Source organism: Oncorhynchus mykiss, chromosome 3 (genome assembly GCF_013265735.2).
Source record: "Oncorhynchus mykiss isolate Arlee chromosome 3, USDA_OmykA_1.1, whole genome shotgun sequence".
In the NCBI taxonomy this organism is placed as follows: Eukaryota; Metazoa; Chordata; class Actinopteri; order Salmoniformes; family Salmonidae; genus Oncorhynchus; species Oncorhynchus mykiss.
Window position 1 is genome coordinate 53,843,037 of NC_048567.1, and position 17,003 is coordinate 53,860,039.

The window sequence follows — 17,003 nt, forward strand, 5'->3', positions numbered from 1 at the left end:
CTACAGGAAAGGAAGACCCAGAGTTACCTCTGCTGCAGAGGATAAGAGAGAGTTAAAGTTAACTGCACCTCAGATTGCAGCCCAAATAAATGCTTCACAGAGTTCAAGTAACAGATACAGCTCAACGTCAACTGTTCAGAGGAGACTGTGTGAGTCAGGCCTTCATGGTCGAATTGCTGCAAAGAAACCACTACTAAATGACACCAATAAGAAGAAGAGACTTGCGTGGGCCAAGAAACACGAGCAATGGACATTAGACCAGTGGAAATCTGTCTTTTGGTCTGATGAGTCCAAATTGGAGATTTTTGGTTCCAACCGCCATGTCTTTGTGAGATGCAGAGTAGGTGAACAGATGATTTCTGCATGTGTGGTTCCCACCGTGAAGCATGGAGGAGGAGGTGTGATGGTTCTTTGCTGGTGACACTGTCAGTGATTTAATTATAATTCAAGGCACACTTAACTTCTTGAGTGTAGGGGGCAGGATTTAAATTTTTTGGCAAAAAAAAAAACGTACCCATTTGAAACGGCCTATTTCTCAGGTCCAGAAACTAGAACTAGTATAACAGAACTGATATTGCATGCGATGCCTTGCCTCCATTTAAAGGGATATCAACCAGATTCCTTTTCCTATGGCTTCCTCAAGGTGTCAACAGGCTTTAGACATAGTTTCAGGCTTTTATTTTGAAAATGAGTGAGAAAGATCACATTGCGTCAGTGGATAGCTGGGTGTTCGCAGAGTTTTGCTTGAGCAACAGATTGGGGTAGCCATTGTCTCTCCCTCTCCTATTGAAAAAGCGACAGTCCCGGTTGATATATTATCGATTATATATTTTAAAAACAACCTGAGGTTTGATTATAAAAAACGTTTGACATGTTTCTGTAGACATTACGGATACTATTTGGAATTTGTCTGCGATGTCGTGACCGCTCGAGACTGTGGATTTCTGAACATAACGCGCCAAACAAAATGGAGGTATTTTGGATATAAAAATAATCTTTATGGAATGAAAGGAACATTTATTGTGTAACTGGGAGTCTCGTGAGTGCAAACATCCAAAGATCAAAGGTAAGCGATTTAATCTATTGCTTTTCTGACTTTCGTGACCAATCTACTTGGCTACTAGTGTTTGTAATATTTTGTCTACTGAGAGAGATGTTCTTACATAAACGCTTGTTATGCTTTCGCCGAAAAGATGTATTGAAATCTGACACGCCAGGTGGATTAACAACAAGCTAAACTGTGTTTTGCTATAATGCACTTGTAATTTCATGAAAATTAAATATTTTTTGTAATTTAATTTGATGCGCTGCAATTCAGCGGGTGTTGATGAAAATGATCCAGCTAAAGGGATGTGTGCGTCAAGAAGTTAACCGGCATGGCTACCACAGCATTCTGCAGCAATACGCCATCCCATCTGGTTTGCGCTTAGTGGGACTATAATTCGTTTTTCAACAGGACAATGACTGAAAATAAACCTTAAGGCTGTTTAAGGAGAGTGATGAGTGCTGCATCAGATGACCTGGCCTCCACAATCACCCAACCTCAACCCAATTGAGATGATTTGGGATGAGTTGGACCACAGACTGTTGGAAAAGCATTCCAGGTGAAGCTGGTTGAGAGAATGCCAAGCGTGTGCAAAGCTGTCATCAAGGCAAAGGGTGGCTGCTTTGAAGAATCTCAAATATAAAATATATTTTGATTTGTTGGAACACTTTTTTGGTAACTACATGATTCCATGTGTTATTTCACAGTTTTGATGTCTTCACTCTTATTCAACAATGTAGAAAATAGTTTTAAAAAATAAAAGAAAAACCCTTGAATGAGTAGGTGCCAAAACTTTTGACTGGTACTCTAAGAATATTTTGGAGATAAATACACAACGCAGAGGATGAGAGTACTAAAAACGAAATAGAGTACTAATTCATTGGTCTGTACATTGAGTCTGAAGCAGGATCCTTGTTATTTAGCAATTGGCCAAGTTGTACTGTAAGGACTTATGATTGGTCAACTCCAGGCTAGGGTGGGGGGGTTACAAATGGCATCATGTTACTTTGTTCTACCTCCCAGCATAACAGCTATGATTTTTCCTTCAAATACATTTAATTTTTTATTTTCTCCCCCGATTTGCTTTGGGGGTTGTGTTATTGAAGTACAACAACTGCAAACAATACTGTATATATTTATTTTCTTGCTATTCAAACGGTTATTACGGTGACCGCGGTCATTTGGCAGGCCAATTACTGTCATCCAAAATTCCATGACCGTCACAGCCCTAGGGGGGAGACACTCCTACCTGTCGACTCGCTCCCTCCTACCTGTCGACTCGCTCCCTCCTACCTGTCGACTCGCTCCCTCCTACCTGTCGACTCGCTCCCTCCTACCTGTCGACTCGCTCCCTCCTACCTGTCGACTCGCTCCCTCCTACCTGTCGACTCGCTCCCTCCTACCTGTCGACTCGCTCCCTCCTACCTGTCGACTCGCTCTCTCCTACCTGTCGACTCGCTCTCTCCTACCTGTCGACTCGCTCTCTCCTACCTGTCGACTCGCTCTCGCTCTCTCCTACCTGTCGACTCGCTCTCTCCTACCTGTCGACTCGCTCTCGCTCTCTCCTACCTGTCAACTCGCTCTCGCTCTCTCCTACCTGTCGACTCGCTCTCGCCCTCTGCTACTTGTCGACTGGCTGACTGGCTAGCTGTCTCTCTCTCCTTCTCTCCTACCTGTCGGCTCGCTCTCTCCTGTCGGATCTCGCTCTCTCTCCTACCTGTCGGATCTCGCTCTCTCTCCTACCTGTCGGCTCGCTCGCTCTCCTACCTGTCGGCTCGCTCGCTCTCCTACCTGTCGGCTCGCTCTCTCTCCTACCTGTCGGCTCGCTCTCTCTCCTACCTGTCGGCTCGCTCTCTCTCCTACCTGTCGGCTCGCTCTCTCTCCTACCTGTCGGCTCGCTCTCTCTCCTACCTGTCGGCTCGCTCTCTCTCCTACCTGTCGGCTCGCTCTCTCTCCTACCTGTCGGCTCGCACTCTCTTATCTGTCCACTCACTCACACCCTCTCCATCATAAACTTTAGGCAGAGGAATTATTATCAACAGTTCTACCTTATTCATCCTATCCTCTCCAGGATAAATTTAGACTCAATTGAGTGAACACTCGGAGGAGAGATGTACCCCTTTTGTACTACCAGTAAAAATGTTTTTACATGCTATCGCTACCAGACTAATATGCAAAACCAAAACACACAGAAAGATAGAGATCCTGGTGTACAAGTTGCTGCTACCACCATCTTAATCCATCATTCCTAAACAATTCATTTCTGCAGATAGTTTGCTTTGTGCTGGATTAATGCTATCATGTAGCTATTGTTTATGTTGGTGTGTGGGGCTTACAGTGGTTTTTATCAAAGACATTACAGAGAGCTTTGTTGTTGTTGCAGGCCTTAAAGAGGGAAAACTCTGACAAAGCTTTTTTTTTTTTAAATTAGGACTGAGTAAACAGTCTTAGTAATAATCATAGTGAGGTCTGTATGTTTACAGTTGATAGACTGGGCTCGTCACCTGGAGTTTCTGGTGCAGGAGACAGCAGCGAAGGTCTGGAGGACCACTGGCCAGTCTGAAATAAAAGACAGGGAAGGGGATAATTCAGTATACAGTCCCGGTGTATACCCTCAACATCATTATTGATGGAATTCCGGTTTGGGATCAATCCAATTTGATGAGGGTTCAATCCAATTTCTATTTCTATTCCCTCTGTAATCAAGTGCAGTGTTTCCCCTAGGATTTTTTTTCAACAGCGGTGGAAAGGTAGCGGGAGGGGTGGGGTGGGGGGTTCTTTGCTGCAGGGGTCCGGGCGCATGCCCCCAGGAGATTTTCTTGTAGAACGACTTTGAGAAGGTGACAAAAAACAACCACATTTGACACCAAAATGCATGAAAATTAAATGATGTTGACACCATATTAAATATTATTGATGGGAGCCAGTGCACTGTAGGGATATGAGCAAGCGGTGGCTGTGCGCTTATGGTTCTGAATCACGCCACTGCTCGCTCTGCTTGCTACAAATATATGATGTAACTTGTTTCTCTGATCTTATTGGGATAGTGTGAGATTTTGGGAATTACAATTTGTCACTGCGTGCAGTTTGAACAAAATTGAAGGTAGTTTCACAAGCCATTGCTAACTAGGGCAATGACTTGAAGGCTAGGGGAACAGCTAGCACGTTGGTAGTCTACAGGAACAGCTAGCATGCTAAATGTTTCCATAGACATGCAGTCATTGCGCTTATGATAGTTAGCAACTTCCTTCAAACTGCACACAGAGACATAAAAATGGTATCCATGAGTTCATCTGACTCTGGATAAGTAAAGAAATGGCTTAGTTGCCAAAATGTCAAACTATCCCTTACATTTTTTTTTTTTAAAAGCACACTGCTGCTAAATTAATATATAGACTCAGCAAAAAAAGAATCATCACTTTTCAGGACCCTGTCTTTCAAAGATAATTCTTAAAAATCTAAATAATATTCATTGTTTCCCATGCTTGTTCAATGAACCATAAACAATTAATGAACATGCACCTGTGGAACGGTCGTTAAGACGCTTACAGACAGTAGGCAACTAAGGTCACAGCTATAACAACTTAGGATACTAAAGAAGCCTTTCTACTGACTCTGAAAAACAAAAGAAAGATGCCCAGGGTCCCTGCTCAGCTGCGTGAACGTGCCTTAGGCATGCTGCAAGGAAGCATGAGGACTGCAGATGTGGCCAGGGCAATAAATTGCAATGTCCGTACTGTGAGACGCCTAAGACAGCGCTACAGGGAGACAGGACAGATAGCTGATAGTCCTCGCAGTAGCAGACCACGTGTAACAACACCTGCACAGGATCGGTACATCCGAACATCACACAGGTACAGAATGGCAACAACAACTGCCGAGTTACACCAGGAACGCACAATACCTCCATCAGTGCTCAGACTCTCCGCAATAGGCTGAGAGAGGCTAGACTGAGGGCTTGTAGGCCTGTTGTAAGGCAGGTCCTTACCAGACATCACCGGCAACAACGTCGCCTATGGGCACAAACCCACTGTCGCTGGACCAGACAGGACTGGCAAAAAGTGATTTTCGCTGACGAGTCGTGGTTTTGTCTCACCGGGGGTGATGGTCGGATTCGCGTTTATCTTCACAGGAATGAGCGTTACAGAGGCCTATACTCTGGAGCGGGATCGATTTGGAGGTGGAGGGTCCGTCATGGTCTGGGGCGGTGTGTCGCAGCATTATCGGACTGAGATGATTGTCATTGCAGGCAATCTCAACGCTGTGCGTTACAGGGAAGACATCCTCCTCCCTCATGTGGTACTCTTCCTGCAGGCTCATCCTGACATGACCCTCCAGCATGACAATGCCACCAGCCATACAGCTCGTTCTGTGTGTGATTTCCTGCAAGACAGGAATGTCAGTGTTCTGCCATGGCCAGCGAAGAGCCCGGATCTCAATCCCATTGAGTACGTCTGGGACCTGTTGGATCGGAGGGTGAGGGCTAGGGCCATTCCCCCAAGAAATGTCCGGGAACTTGCAGGTGCCTTGGTGGAAGAGTGGGGTAACATCTCAGAGCAAGAACCGGCAAATCTGGTGCAGTCCATGAGGCGGAGATGCACTGCAGTACTTAATGCAGCTGGTGGCCACGGCAAATACTGACAGTTACTTTTGATTTTGACCCCACCTTTGTTCAGGGACACATTTTTCCATTTATATTTGTCACATGTCTGTGGAACTTGTTTAGTTTATGTCTCAGTTGTTGAATCTTATGTTCATACAAATATATACACGTGTTAAGTTTGCTGGAAATAAACACAGTTGACAGTGAGAGGACGTTTATTTTTTTGCAGTTTAGTTTGTTGCGTAATAAATACAATAATGGTCTCACCCGTAGACGAGGTAGTTGTTCTCCCAGCGGTATCTCATCTCCAGGACAAACTCCTGCCAGAGGTGAGCCACCGCCCTGACCCCTCCATGGTAGAAGTTAACCAGACACACACACAGAGCCAGGCGGTATGTCAGACTGTCACTAGGAGCAGACTTCAGCTGGTTGTACAGGTTCTGGATGGAGACAGTTGACAAAGAGAATGCAATCAGGATGCGGTACTACAGAAAATTACACTAATCAATCATAGATTTTCTGAATGTGTAAGTTTGACAATTGAAAATTGTATTTGTGAGTTTCGTTCAGTAAGGAACAATCTCGTTCACACTGAAAAAAGTGCTCTTATCAGACAAGTACAGGTATTTAAATGTTTTTTTGGAATGTCATGCCTACTGAACACACCCCTGATGTACAATGTATGTCTGTGAGAACAATAGTGAGATAGAGGGCAGACATACATAGTCGTCAGACTCCTTCTCTTCTGGTTTCCCATCAGTATTCAATTGAGAAGCCTTGCTCTCGCTGTTCTCTGATGATGACTTGTCTATGGCAGCGTCTGGGAAGAGATACTGACACACACACACACACACACACACACAAATATGAGCTTAACCATTCTCTTACATAGGGAACATCCATTCCATTTCACCCTTTGGACAAAAAAAAAACCCTTCAAGGAACAATTCTGCTACTAACAGAGTCTGGTTTAAATGTTTTATTCACCCCACTGACTCACCACTGAGCCTCTAGGCCAATGGCAGTGTGTGTATCCCAAAATGGCACCCTATTCACTATTCAGTCCAATACTTTTGACCAGGACCCATAAAGGCCCTTAGGGGCTTGCCAATTGAGACTCCAAGTGTCTTCACGGCTGATTAAGAAACTGTTCCACACAGCAATGCCAGTGGAGCCTGGCTGCAGACTCAGCTCCCTTTCTCTCCTCTCAGTGAATGTCTGGAGCGCTCTCTCTCTCACAGCCACTGAGGCAGAGCCACTTGTGTACTATGTCAGAAAGACTAAATCCCCATAAATCCTTCAGAGGGCTGCAGTAGACATCTGAGCAGGCCAAACACATGGCCTAGCGTACCGATCAGAGCTGATGCATTGTTTATATGGGGTTTCACTGTGTGTGTGTCTATGCGTTGCCCCTCTCACCAGCAGTATGGAGTTGAGCACATCGTTGCTGAGCGGTGATTCGTCGACGCGGCGGTGGCGGCGGATGCGTTTGCGGGCGCTGTGCACCATGTTAGAGACAGACAACTTGGGGATGGGCACGGCCGTGGGCTCTGTCAACTTAGACAGGGCATGGCTGATGTCATCTGTAATGACAGGGGAGGGGAGGGAGAGAGAGAAATTATACACAGGGAGGGAATGAGGGTGGGCTCTGACAGAGAGAGCATATGCTCCCTTCACATGCACCAGCAAACAAACAAAAATGGAAAGACACAAGCCAAGGGTGCATCTCAATAGTCCAAAGTGGCTTCATGTTCTACTCTTCCTTTCCTCCATCAGCACTGAGCTCTGCACAAATCCCCTTTGGGCATACAACATATTGGAAAATGAGAGGGAGTGAGTGATGTTATTAGACTATAGACTACACTATATGTGTCTCAATAGACTATTGAGACACACCCCAGTAGCCATAGCACACACTAATAGAGGGAGTCCTATTACCTTTGCCTTCCTCCTCAACTGGACCCCGTCCCAGGATCTCCTCTGTTGACTCTTTCTTAGAGCACAGCTTGAAGAACTCCGTCAGGAAGTCACCTGGGATGGGCAACATGAGGTTTTATTACAATCAATTCAAAGTCAAAAAGCTTTATCGTAGGGTTGGGCAATGGCAACCTTTGTCGTATCGTGCTTAGGTACCCATAAAACATTGTGATATACGATGCTCTCTCTATTGGCCACCAAAACATTTAATCAGCTAAAACAGTTGCGCTATAGTGCGAAATTGAATGCAACTGGAAGAACCATGACAAAAGATAAATGTTGTTGAAAGCCTGGGAAGAGGCAAAGTGCCGGCAATGGCAAATATTTTGTACTTTTACATTCCGGTGGAGGATCAGAACTGGTTTGTGTGTGTGTGTTTGTCTGTGTGTGTGGCACGTACATGCTGGAGCAGTAACTGTCTGATGAGGAACGGGCTTTCTTCCTGTAGTGAACTAGGTTATAGGCCTACATCACGGGCTGGATAGAATCAGTCTCACGTCTTCAAAACTGGCCAATAATAGCTGTATTTGCATCATAAAATCCAATAACAAACAATATGATTTATTTTTCTCTCGCTCATAAAGCTGTGACTGAGAATAGCCTATACCTAGACCATAGACTTCCATTCTGGTTATTTTTGAAAGCCACAACAACTTTAGAGCAACACCTTCGTAGGCTAATATATTTGGGAAATAAGCTACGGTTCATAACTTCAAACTAGTCTTAAAGCTTTTATGATAGGCCTAGTAGGAGGATCAGGTTATTGGCCATTTGGTTTTCAACCTCGCATGGAAGGATTTTCCCGGCCAGCACGAGTCATTTCTTTCTTAAAAGCTTAAACTTGATTTAACTTGACATTCTATGTTCTCTCTAATTATTAATACTCTGGCTACTTTAAGTTTTTAGACTTTTCAAATAACTTTGAGAAGGAACTCTGTTACGTCCATTGCTTGATCGGAGACAAGCCAATCATATTCATAGCCTATCGAATGGAGAGAGAAAGGAATATAGGACACTTTTTTTTTTAAAAACAGCTCGACACAAGATAGTTAAATCAGCGTCCGATATAAAATAGGCCATAACAAATAGGAATAGGCAAATTACTCTGAATGTCACCTGTGTGCTGCCCTGTGACACTCTGTCTTTTTACTGGGAGGTGCCAGTCAAGATCAAATAGGCTAAACCATCATCTGTCACATGATTTAGTCACCATCGACCTAACCCTACTTTATTGTCCAACAAATTTTACATAAGACGTCTTTTGCATGTAGTTCCCACTATACACATATCTGGTAGCTGAAGGACAACGGAAATGCACTGCTCTACATGGGTATCCATAGGATTTTAGAATGTTTCTTTAAGGTCAGTAAGTCTTTTTGTGAAGGTCTTACCGAGCAAACAGGTGGGGCTGTCTGCTTTCCTGACTCGGACTGACCAATGAGGGGCCTGGAGCGGGTCCAGATCACTGTAAGGTCACACAGAGAACACAGTCAGACAACACAGGGGAGGAAGGTAAACTGGCCCTGGATCGTTTCAGTGGTTCACATTTACCATTATAGTCAAGGTTAGGACTGAACAATGGCTATTAAAACATGTTGCTCTGAAAGGAGGAAAGGTTCCTTGTTAGTGTGGTTTATTTTACAGCCTGGAACGTCCTGGTGTTAGTATAGGGATTATATAGTGGAAAGAGTAATTACATGATAATCATCTATTGACCTTTTGGTTAATTTGAGATCCTTGAAATAAGGACCACTAAACATCACTTGCCATATAATCTACACTGAGTGTACAAAATATTAAAAACACCTGCTCTTTCCATGACACAGAGTGACCAGGTGAAAGCTATGATGTCACTTGATAAATCCACTTCAAATCAGTGTAGATGAAGGGGAGGAAACAGGTTAAAGGATTTTTAAGCCTCGAGACATGGATTGTGTATGTGTGCCATTCAGAGGGTGAATGGGCAAAATAAATATTTAAGTGTCCTTGAACGGGGTATGGTAGTACATGCCAGGCTCACCGGTTTGTGTCAAGAACTGCAACGCTGCTGGGTTTCACACACAACAGTTTAATGTGTGTATCAAGACTGGTCCTCCACCCAAAGGACATCCAGCCATCTAGATACAACTGTGGAACTCATTGGAGTCAACATGGGCCAGAATCCCAGTGGAACACTTGACACCTTATAGAGTCCATGCCCTGACAAATTGAGGCAGTTCTGAGGGAAAAAAGGGGTTCTTACCCAGGTATATTACCCATTTAGTCAGGGAAGGTAGAATTTACATTTCAACTCATATCTTTTTTTTTTTTATAAACGCCAAAACACCATGTATAACATTTATATCCCAGAATGCCCTAAGGGGATTCAACAATAAATACAACCATCAAAATAAAACCCAAAACATATTTGGAGGAGGACCATCTTAGGCTGGGCTAATCTCGGTCTTCGATTCTCTTCAGAGGGCTGAGATTAGTCTCGATGTCTTTATACAGTGAATGTCATGAACATTTAGGATGAAGGGCCTCGAAGAAAAACACAAACACTGTTAATAAGATGCGCTGGCTCACTGAGCACCACTTTATCACTAAACTGAAAAGCGTAAAGTCATTCAGCTTTAATGCAGTTGAACAAGCGAGTGGTGATGCTAGGGCTGAAGTACTTGTTATATCAACTCCCACACAACTCCTCCAGATCCATCCTCAACACCTACACTGTCTGGCACACAGGAAATTATTATGGGCAACAACCTTTCCCAATGTTTCAAAGGGAACTTCTTTCATTGTTGGCATCACCTACCTAGAGGTTCCCTCTCTCTGTCTATCTCAATGCGCACTTACTTGATGAGTTTAAGCTGGCTACTGATTCTATTTATTGAAGACGACACCCATCTTCCCTGTCTAAATACCTGTCATTCTGTGGGGGGACAAACAATGTTGCTGATAGATCATAGCTCAGGTTGTTGAGATGTTTTTTCAGTGTGTGTCAACCAGCAGGGCAGAAGAGAGAGGGAGGGTGGTGGTGGATACATACGAGTACACATCATTATCCACCACGATGCCTTCTGTCAGGTGGGGCCAGGTGGTCGCTAGGTGAAGCTCACTAAACAACAATTAAATACAGATATGTTTGTTTCGCATAATCAACTTCACATTATGAGATTAATTAATTACATAAAACAATTAAAGGCTCTTATTAAAAGACACAAATAATACACGACCAATGATGTAAATTGCTAAATTAAGCATGAATTGTTTTATCGTCATGGCTACAGTACCGTCGATCCTACCTGATTGGATCCTCACACGCTCCAAATGGTAGCTTCCCGAACTCCACCCCTCCCACCTCACCTCCGAGGAGAGCGTCGAAGTCTGGAGGCAGCAAATAAAAAAACACAAAAAAAACACTTACCTTCATTGTTCAAACATGACTTTGATTCAGCACACAATACTTCCACTTAGAAGTAGCAAGAAGAACCCAAACTGTAAACACTTTTTACGCTTTATCATCTGCAATGCCTTGAAGGCAGGCAAATTCATCCCATAAAAACTAAAAAGGTCCAAATATACTCTGGTCTCTCAAACTAGAGCTCACCAGCCCCATTCAAAAGGAGCAGAAATAGTGACTGTTTGTAAGCCGTTTAAAAATCTCTCCGAGCTCTTACCTTTTATCGCCTTCCCTGCAACACTCAAAGAGTTGAGCATCTCTTTGCAGCACTAAAATGTACCCCGGAGAGCAGCACTTAACATGACCGTGGGAAGAATCATCCACTATTGAATTTGGAGCATAGAGATCGAGTGGATTATATCAGTTTCCTAAAAAAGTTGGCAATGCGTGTGGAGGCGTTGAAAGACCGGTTCCAATACACTATGGGCTAACCTACATAGGCCTAGCACCAAGTTCAGTAGTAAAAATATAATAAGTCACATAAGTTTCATGGACTCACCGTGTTCAATAATAGCGTTTAATATGATTTTTGAATGACTAACTCATCTCTGTACCCCACACATACAATTATCATCTGTAAGGTTCTTCAGTGACAGATTCAACCACAAAGACCAGGGAGGTTTTCCAATGCCTCGCAAAGAAGAGAACCTATTGGTAGATGAGTATAAATAAATAAAAAGCTGACTTTGAATATCCCTTTGAGCATGGTGAAGTTATTCATTACACTTTGGGTGGTACACCCACTCACTCCAAAAGACACAGGCGTCCTCCATAACTCAGTTACCAGAGAGGAAGGAAACCACTCAGCGATTTCAACATGAGGCCAATGTTGGCTTTAAAACAGTTTATAGGAGAAACCTGAGGATGGATCAACAACATTGTAGTTACTCCAACAATACTAACCTAAATGACACAGTGAAAAGGAGGAAGCCTGTACAGACAAAACATATTCCAAAACATGCAACCCCGTTTGCAATAAGGGTCTAAATAAAACAACAAAACATTTGGCTAAGAAACTAACTTTATGTCCTGAATAGAAAATGCTATGTTTGAGGAAAATCCAACAACAGATCACAGAGTTCCACTCTTCATATTATCAATCATGGTGGCTGGCTGCATCATATTATAGGTATGCTCGTAATCAGCAAGGTTTTTTTTTTTTTTGGGGGGGGGGGGGGGGTAAAAATAAACAGAATAGAGCTAAGTAGAGGCTAAATCCTAGAGGAAGACCTGGTTCAGCCTGCTTTCTAACAGACACTGGGTGACAAAGTCACCCTTCAGCAGGACAATAACCTAAAGCACAAGGCCACATACACACTGGAGTTGCTTACCAAGATGACATTGAATGTTCCCCTTCGTAACCTAGTTACAGTTTTGACTTAAATTGTCTTGAAACTCAATGGCAAGACTTGAAAATGGCTGTCTAGCAAAGGTCAACAACCACCTTGACAAACCTTGAAGAATTTCTTAAAGAATAATGTGCAGATATTGTACCATCCAGGTGTGCAATGCTCTTAGGGACTGAGTGTCTTATGTATATCATCAACAACAAAAAGACAATTAAATCCATTTTAATCTCACCTTGTAACACAACAACATTTAGAAAAAGTCAAGGGGTGTGAATACTTTGAAGACACTGTAGCTCCTTCCCGTTTCATATTTTGTGGTTTTACTGAACGGATAGGATGTGGTTTTATAAGATCAGCCAGGTAAGGTAGGAGGAGTGCGACTGTGCGAGTTAGAAGGGCAGTGGGCTGAATTCGAACCCATATCGACTCTGGAATACACAGTGCTTTCCGGAAAGTATGCCGATCCCTTGACCTTTTTCCACTTTGTTAGGTTAAAGCCATATTCTAAATTCCATTGTTTTTCTCCCCCTCATCAATCTACACACAATTACCCATAATGGCAAAAACATTTAAAACATTTTTGCTAATTTATTATAAAAACTGAAATATCACATTTAAATAAGTATATAAGTATTCAGACCCTCTACTCAGTACTTTGTTGAAGCACCTTTGACAGCGATTACAGCCTCGAATCCTCTTGGGTATGACGCTTCAAGCTTGGCACACCTGTATTTGGGGATTGTCTCCCATTCTTTTCTGCAGATCCCCTCAAGCTCTGTCAGGTTGGATGGGGAGCGTTGCTGCACATTTATTTTCAGGTCTCTCCAGAGATGTCTGGTTTAAGTCCGGGCTCTGGCTAGGCCACTCAAGGACATTCAGAGACTTGTCCCGAAGTCACTCCTGCGTTGTCTTGGCTGTATGCTTAGGATCATTGTCCTGTTGGAAGGTGAAGCATCGCCCCAGTCTGAAGTCCTGAGCAGGTTTTCATCAAGGATCTCTCTGGACTTCACTCCGTTCATCTTTCCCTCAATCCTGACTGATCTCCCAGTTCCTGCCGCTGAAAAACATCCCACATGATGATGCTGCCACCACCATGCTTCACAATAGGGATGGTGCCAGGTTTACTCCAGATGTGACACTTGGCATTCAGGCCAAAGAGTTCCATCTTGGTTTCATCAGACCAGACAATCTTGCCTCTTATTGTCTGAGAGTCTTTAGGTGCCGTTGGGCAAACTCCAAGCAGGCTGTCATGTGCCTTTTACTGAGGACTGGCTTCCGTTTGGTCATTCGACCATAAAGGCCCAATTGGTGGAGTGCTACAGAGATGGTTGTCCTTCTGGAAGGTTCTCCCATCGCCACAGAGGAACTCTATAGCTCTGTCAGAGTGACCATCTGGTTCCTGGTCACCTCCCTGACCAAGACCCTTCTCCCCCGATTGCTCAGCTTGGCCAGGCTGCCAGGTCTAGGAAGAGTCTTGGTGGTTCTAAACTTCTTCCATTTAAGACTGATTAAGGCCACTGTGTTCTTGGGGACCTTCAATGCTGCAGACATTTTTGGGTGCCCTTCCCCAGATCGACACAATCCACAATGCCTCGACACAATTCAGTCTCTGAGCTCTACGGAAAATTCCTTCAACCTCATGGCTTGGTTTTTGCTCGGACAGGCACTGTCAACTGTGGGACCTTATATAGACAGGCGTGTGTCTTTCCAAATCACGTCCAATCAATTGAATTTACCACAGTTGGACTCCAATCAAGTTGTAAAAACATGTCAAGAATGATCAAGGCACCTGAACTCAATTTCAAGTCTCATAGTAAAAGGTCTGAAAACTTAGGTAAATAAGGTATCAGTTTATTTTTAATACATTTGCAAAAAATAAAACTGTTTTCGCTTTGTCATCGTGGGGTAGTGTGTAGATTGCTGAGGACATATTTATTTATTTATTTCATCCATTTTCGAATAAGGCTGTAACGTAACAAAATGTGGGAAAAGTCAAGGGGTCATAATAACAAGATACATTTCTTCCAGTTTAGTAGGCTGTGTGGTTGTGTTGTTGGTGGTACTGACCAGGGGGCTGCTGAGGCCAGGAGTACTGCTGCCAGTCTTGCAGGACATACGTGAAGCGGATAGCGATGTTGATGGGAGGAAGAGGAGTCAGGGGACAACCCTGGAGAACAACATAAGACAGAGAAGAGAAAAAGGGAAAAGGGCAGTGACAGAAAGAGTCAAGATTATGTATTATCTTGTTCCATCCATCATATGTACATTTAATCCAAGTAAAAATTCCCTGTCTACGGTCAGTTAGGATCACCACATTATTTTAAGAATGTGAAATGTCAGAATAATAGTAGAGAGAATGTTTCAGCTTTTATTTCTTTCATCACATTTCCAGTGGGTCAGAAGTTTACATACACTCAATTAGTATTTGGTAGCATTGCATTTGGTATTTGGTAGCCTTCCACAAGCTTCCCACAATAAGTTGGGTGAATTTTGGCCGATTCCTCCAGACAGAGCTGGTGTAATTGAATCAGGTTTGTAGGCCTCCTTGCTCACACATGCTTTTTCAGTTCTGTCCACACATTGAGGTCAGGGCTTTGTGATGGCCACTCCAATAGCATGACTTTGTTGTCCTTAAGCCATTTTGCCACAACTTTGGAAGTAAGCTTGGGGTTATTTGGGGTGGCAGCGTAGCCTAGTGGTTAGAGCGTTGGACTAGTAACCGCAATGTTGGAAGATCGAATCCCCGAGTTGACAAGGTACAAATCTGTCGTTCTGCCCCTGAACAAGGTAGTTAACCCACTGTTCCTAGGCAGTCATTGAAAATAAGAATTTGTTCTTAACTGACTTGCCTAGTTAAATAAAGGTCAAATAAATTGTCCATTTGGAAGACCAATTTGCGACCAAGCTTTTAACTTCCTGACTGATGTCTTGAGATGTTGCTTGAATATATCCACATAATTTTCCTTCCTCGTGATGCCATCAATTTTGTGAAATGCACCAGTCCCTCCTGCAGCAAAGCACCCCCACAACATGATGCTGCCAACCCCGTGCTTCACGGTTGGGATGGTGTTCCTTGGTTTGCAAGCCTCCCCCTTTTTCCTCCAAACATAACGATGGTCATATTGGCCAAACAGTTCTATTTTTGTTTCATCAGACCAGAGGAAATTTCTCCAAAAAGTATGATCTTTGTCCCCATGTGCAGTTGCAAACCGTAGTCTGGCTTTTTTATGGCGTTTTTGGAGCAGTGGCTTCTTCCTTGCTGAGCGGCCTTTCAGGTTATGGCAATATAGGACTTGTTTTACTGTGGATATAGATACATTTGTACCTGTTTCCTCCAGCATCTTCACAAGGTCCTTTGCTGTTGTTCTGGGATTGATTTGCACTTTTCACACCAAAGTACGTTCATCTCTAGATGACAGAAAGTGTCTCCTTCCTGAGCGGTATGACGGCTGCGTGGTTTTTATACTTGCGTACTATTGTTTGTACAGATGAACGTGGTACCTTCAGGCGCTTGGAAATTGCTCCCAATGTTGAACCTTGAAAGGCCTTGAAAATACATCCACAGATACAACTCCAATTGACTCAAATGATGTCAATTAGCCTATCAGAAGCTTCTAAAGCAATTACATAATTTTCTGGAAGTTTCAAACCTGTTTAATGGCACAGTCAACTTAGTGTATGTAAACTTCTGGCCCACTGGAATTGTGATACAGTGAATTATAAGTTAAATAATCTGTCTGTAAACAATTGTTGGAATAATTACTTGTGTCATGCACAAAGTAGATGTCCTAACCGACTTGCCAAAACTATAACTGTTAACAAGAAATTGGTGGAGTGGTTGAAAAACGAGTTTTAATGACTCCAACCTAAGTGTATGTAAACTTTAGAGTTCAACTGTATCATAGAATTTAATTGTAGGGACTGAGTGCCCAGACCCAGATTAACCCTAGTCATGGCTGAACAAGCATGCTCAATGGAGATTCACCATTGAAAGTACATCCTAGTCCACTATGCTTACTCTCATTCCTGGGACACTGGGAAACCAGTCTTACAATTATTTATGGGTGACCCATGTGAAAGGCACTAATCATAAAAGCCCATGTAAGGTAATAAGTAAGCCCTGGTCCTTCCATACTCACTATTTTGGACTTGAAGATGTCCAGTAGGCCTGAGAGATGGTTGTATTGGCTGGGTACTTTGCGAAGGTGGACCATCTCAAAGTCGGTACGCACCCCCAGGCCCTGGCACTCCCCATGGTACATCCTCCTCCACTTCTGCTGGATCTGCACAAACATGGGTACCTGGCTGCATGGCATCCACAGGGATAGAGGACATTAACGGGGATAGGTCACTTCAAATTCATTCAGATGTTTTGTGGGAAGGTAGTCACACATTGAAATCCTGTTGCTACTCTAACTACACCTGTTCTTGTGTCAAGACGAGGTAACGTCCTATGCCATCAGTTGTGAAGACATAGCTATGCGCATCATTCACCAAATGAATGAGATATATAAACACCATCTAGTCTAATCATTTTAGATGTTGCTCATCTTTCCCATTGGTTTGGGATCGAGGCATTCAGTT

General features: G+C 43.4%; 1 protein-coding gene across 1 annotated transcript in view; it reads right to left on the reverse strand.

Moving 5' to 3' along the window:
* Positions 1 to 17,003, reverse strand: part of rab3gap1 (RAB3 GTPase activating protein subunit 1) — a 47,875-nt gene that overhangs the window by 25,926 nt on the left and 4,946 nt on the right. The window contains exons 7-16 of the mRNA XM_021597349.2: positions 16,559 to 16,724; positions 14,487 to 14,586; positions 10,913 to 10,994; positions 10,657 to 10,725; positions 9,017 to 9,090; positions 7,587 to 7,679; positions 7,068 to 7,231; positions 6,371 to 6,481; positions 5,916 to 6,088; positions 3,550 to 3,604 (exon numbers count right to left, since the gene is read on the reverse strand). Of these exons, the coding sequence (XP_021453024.1) occupies positions 3,550 to 3,604; positions 5,916 to 6,088; positions 6,371 to 6,481; positions 7,068 to 7,231; positions 7,587 to 7,679; positions 9,017 to 9,090; positions 10,657 to 10,725; positions 10,913 to 10,994; positions 14,487 to 14,586; positions 16,559 to 16,724 (1,087 nt within the window). The remainder of the gene's footprint in view (positions 1 to 3,549; positions 3,605 to 5,915; positions 6,089 to 6,370; positions 6,482 to 7,067; positions 7,232 to 7,586; positions 7,680 to 9,016; positions 9,091 to 10,656; positions 10,726 to 10,912; positions 10,995 to 14,486; positions 14,587 to 16,558; positions 16,725 to 17,003) is intronic.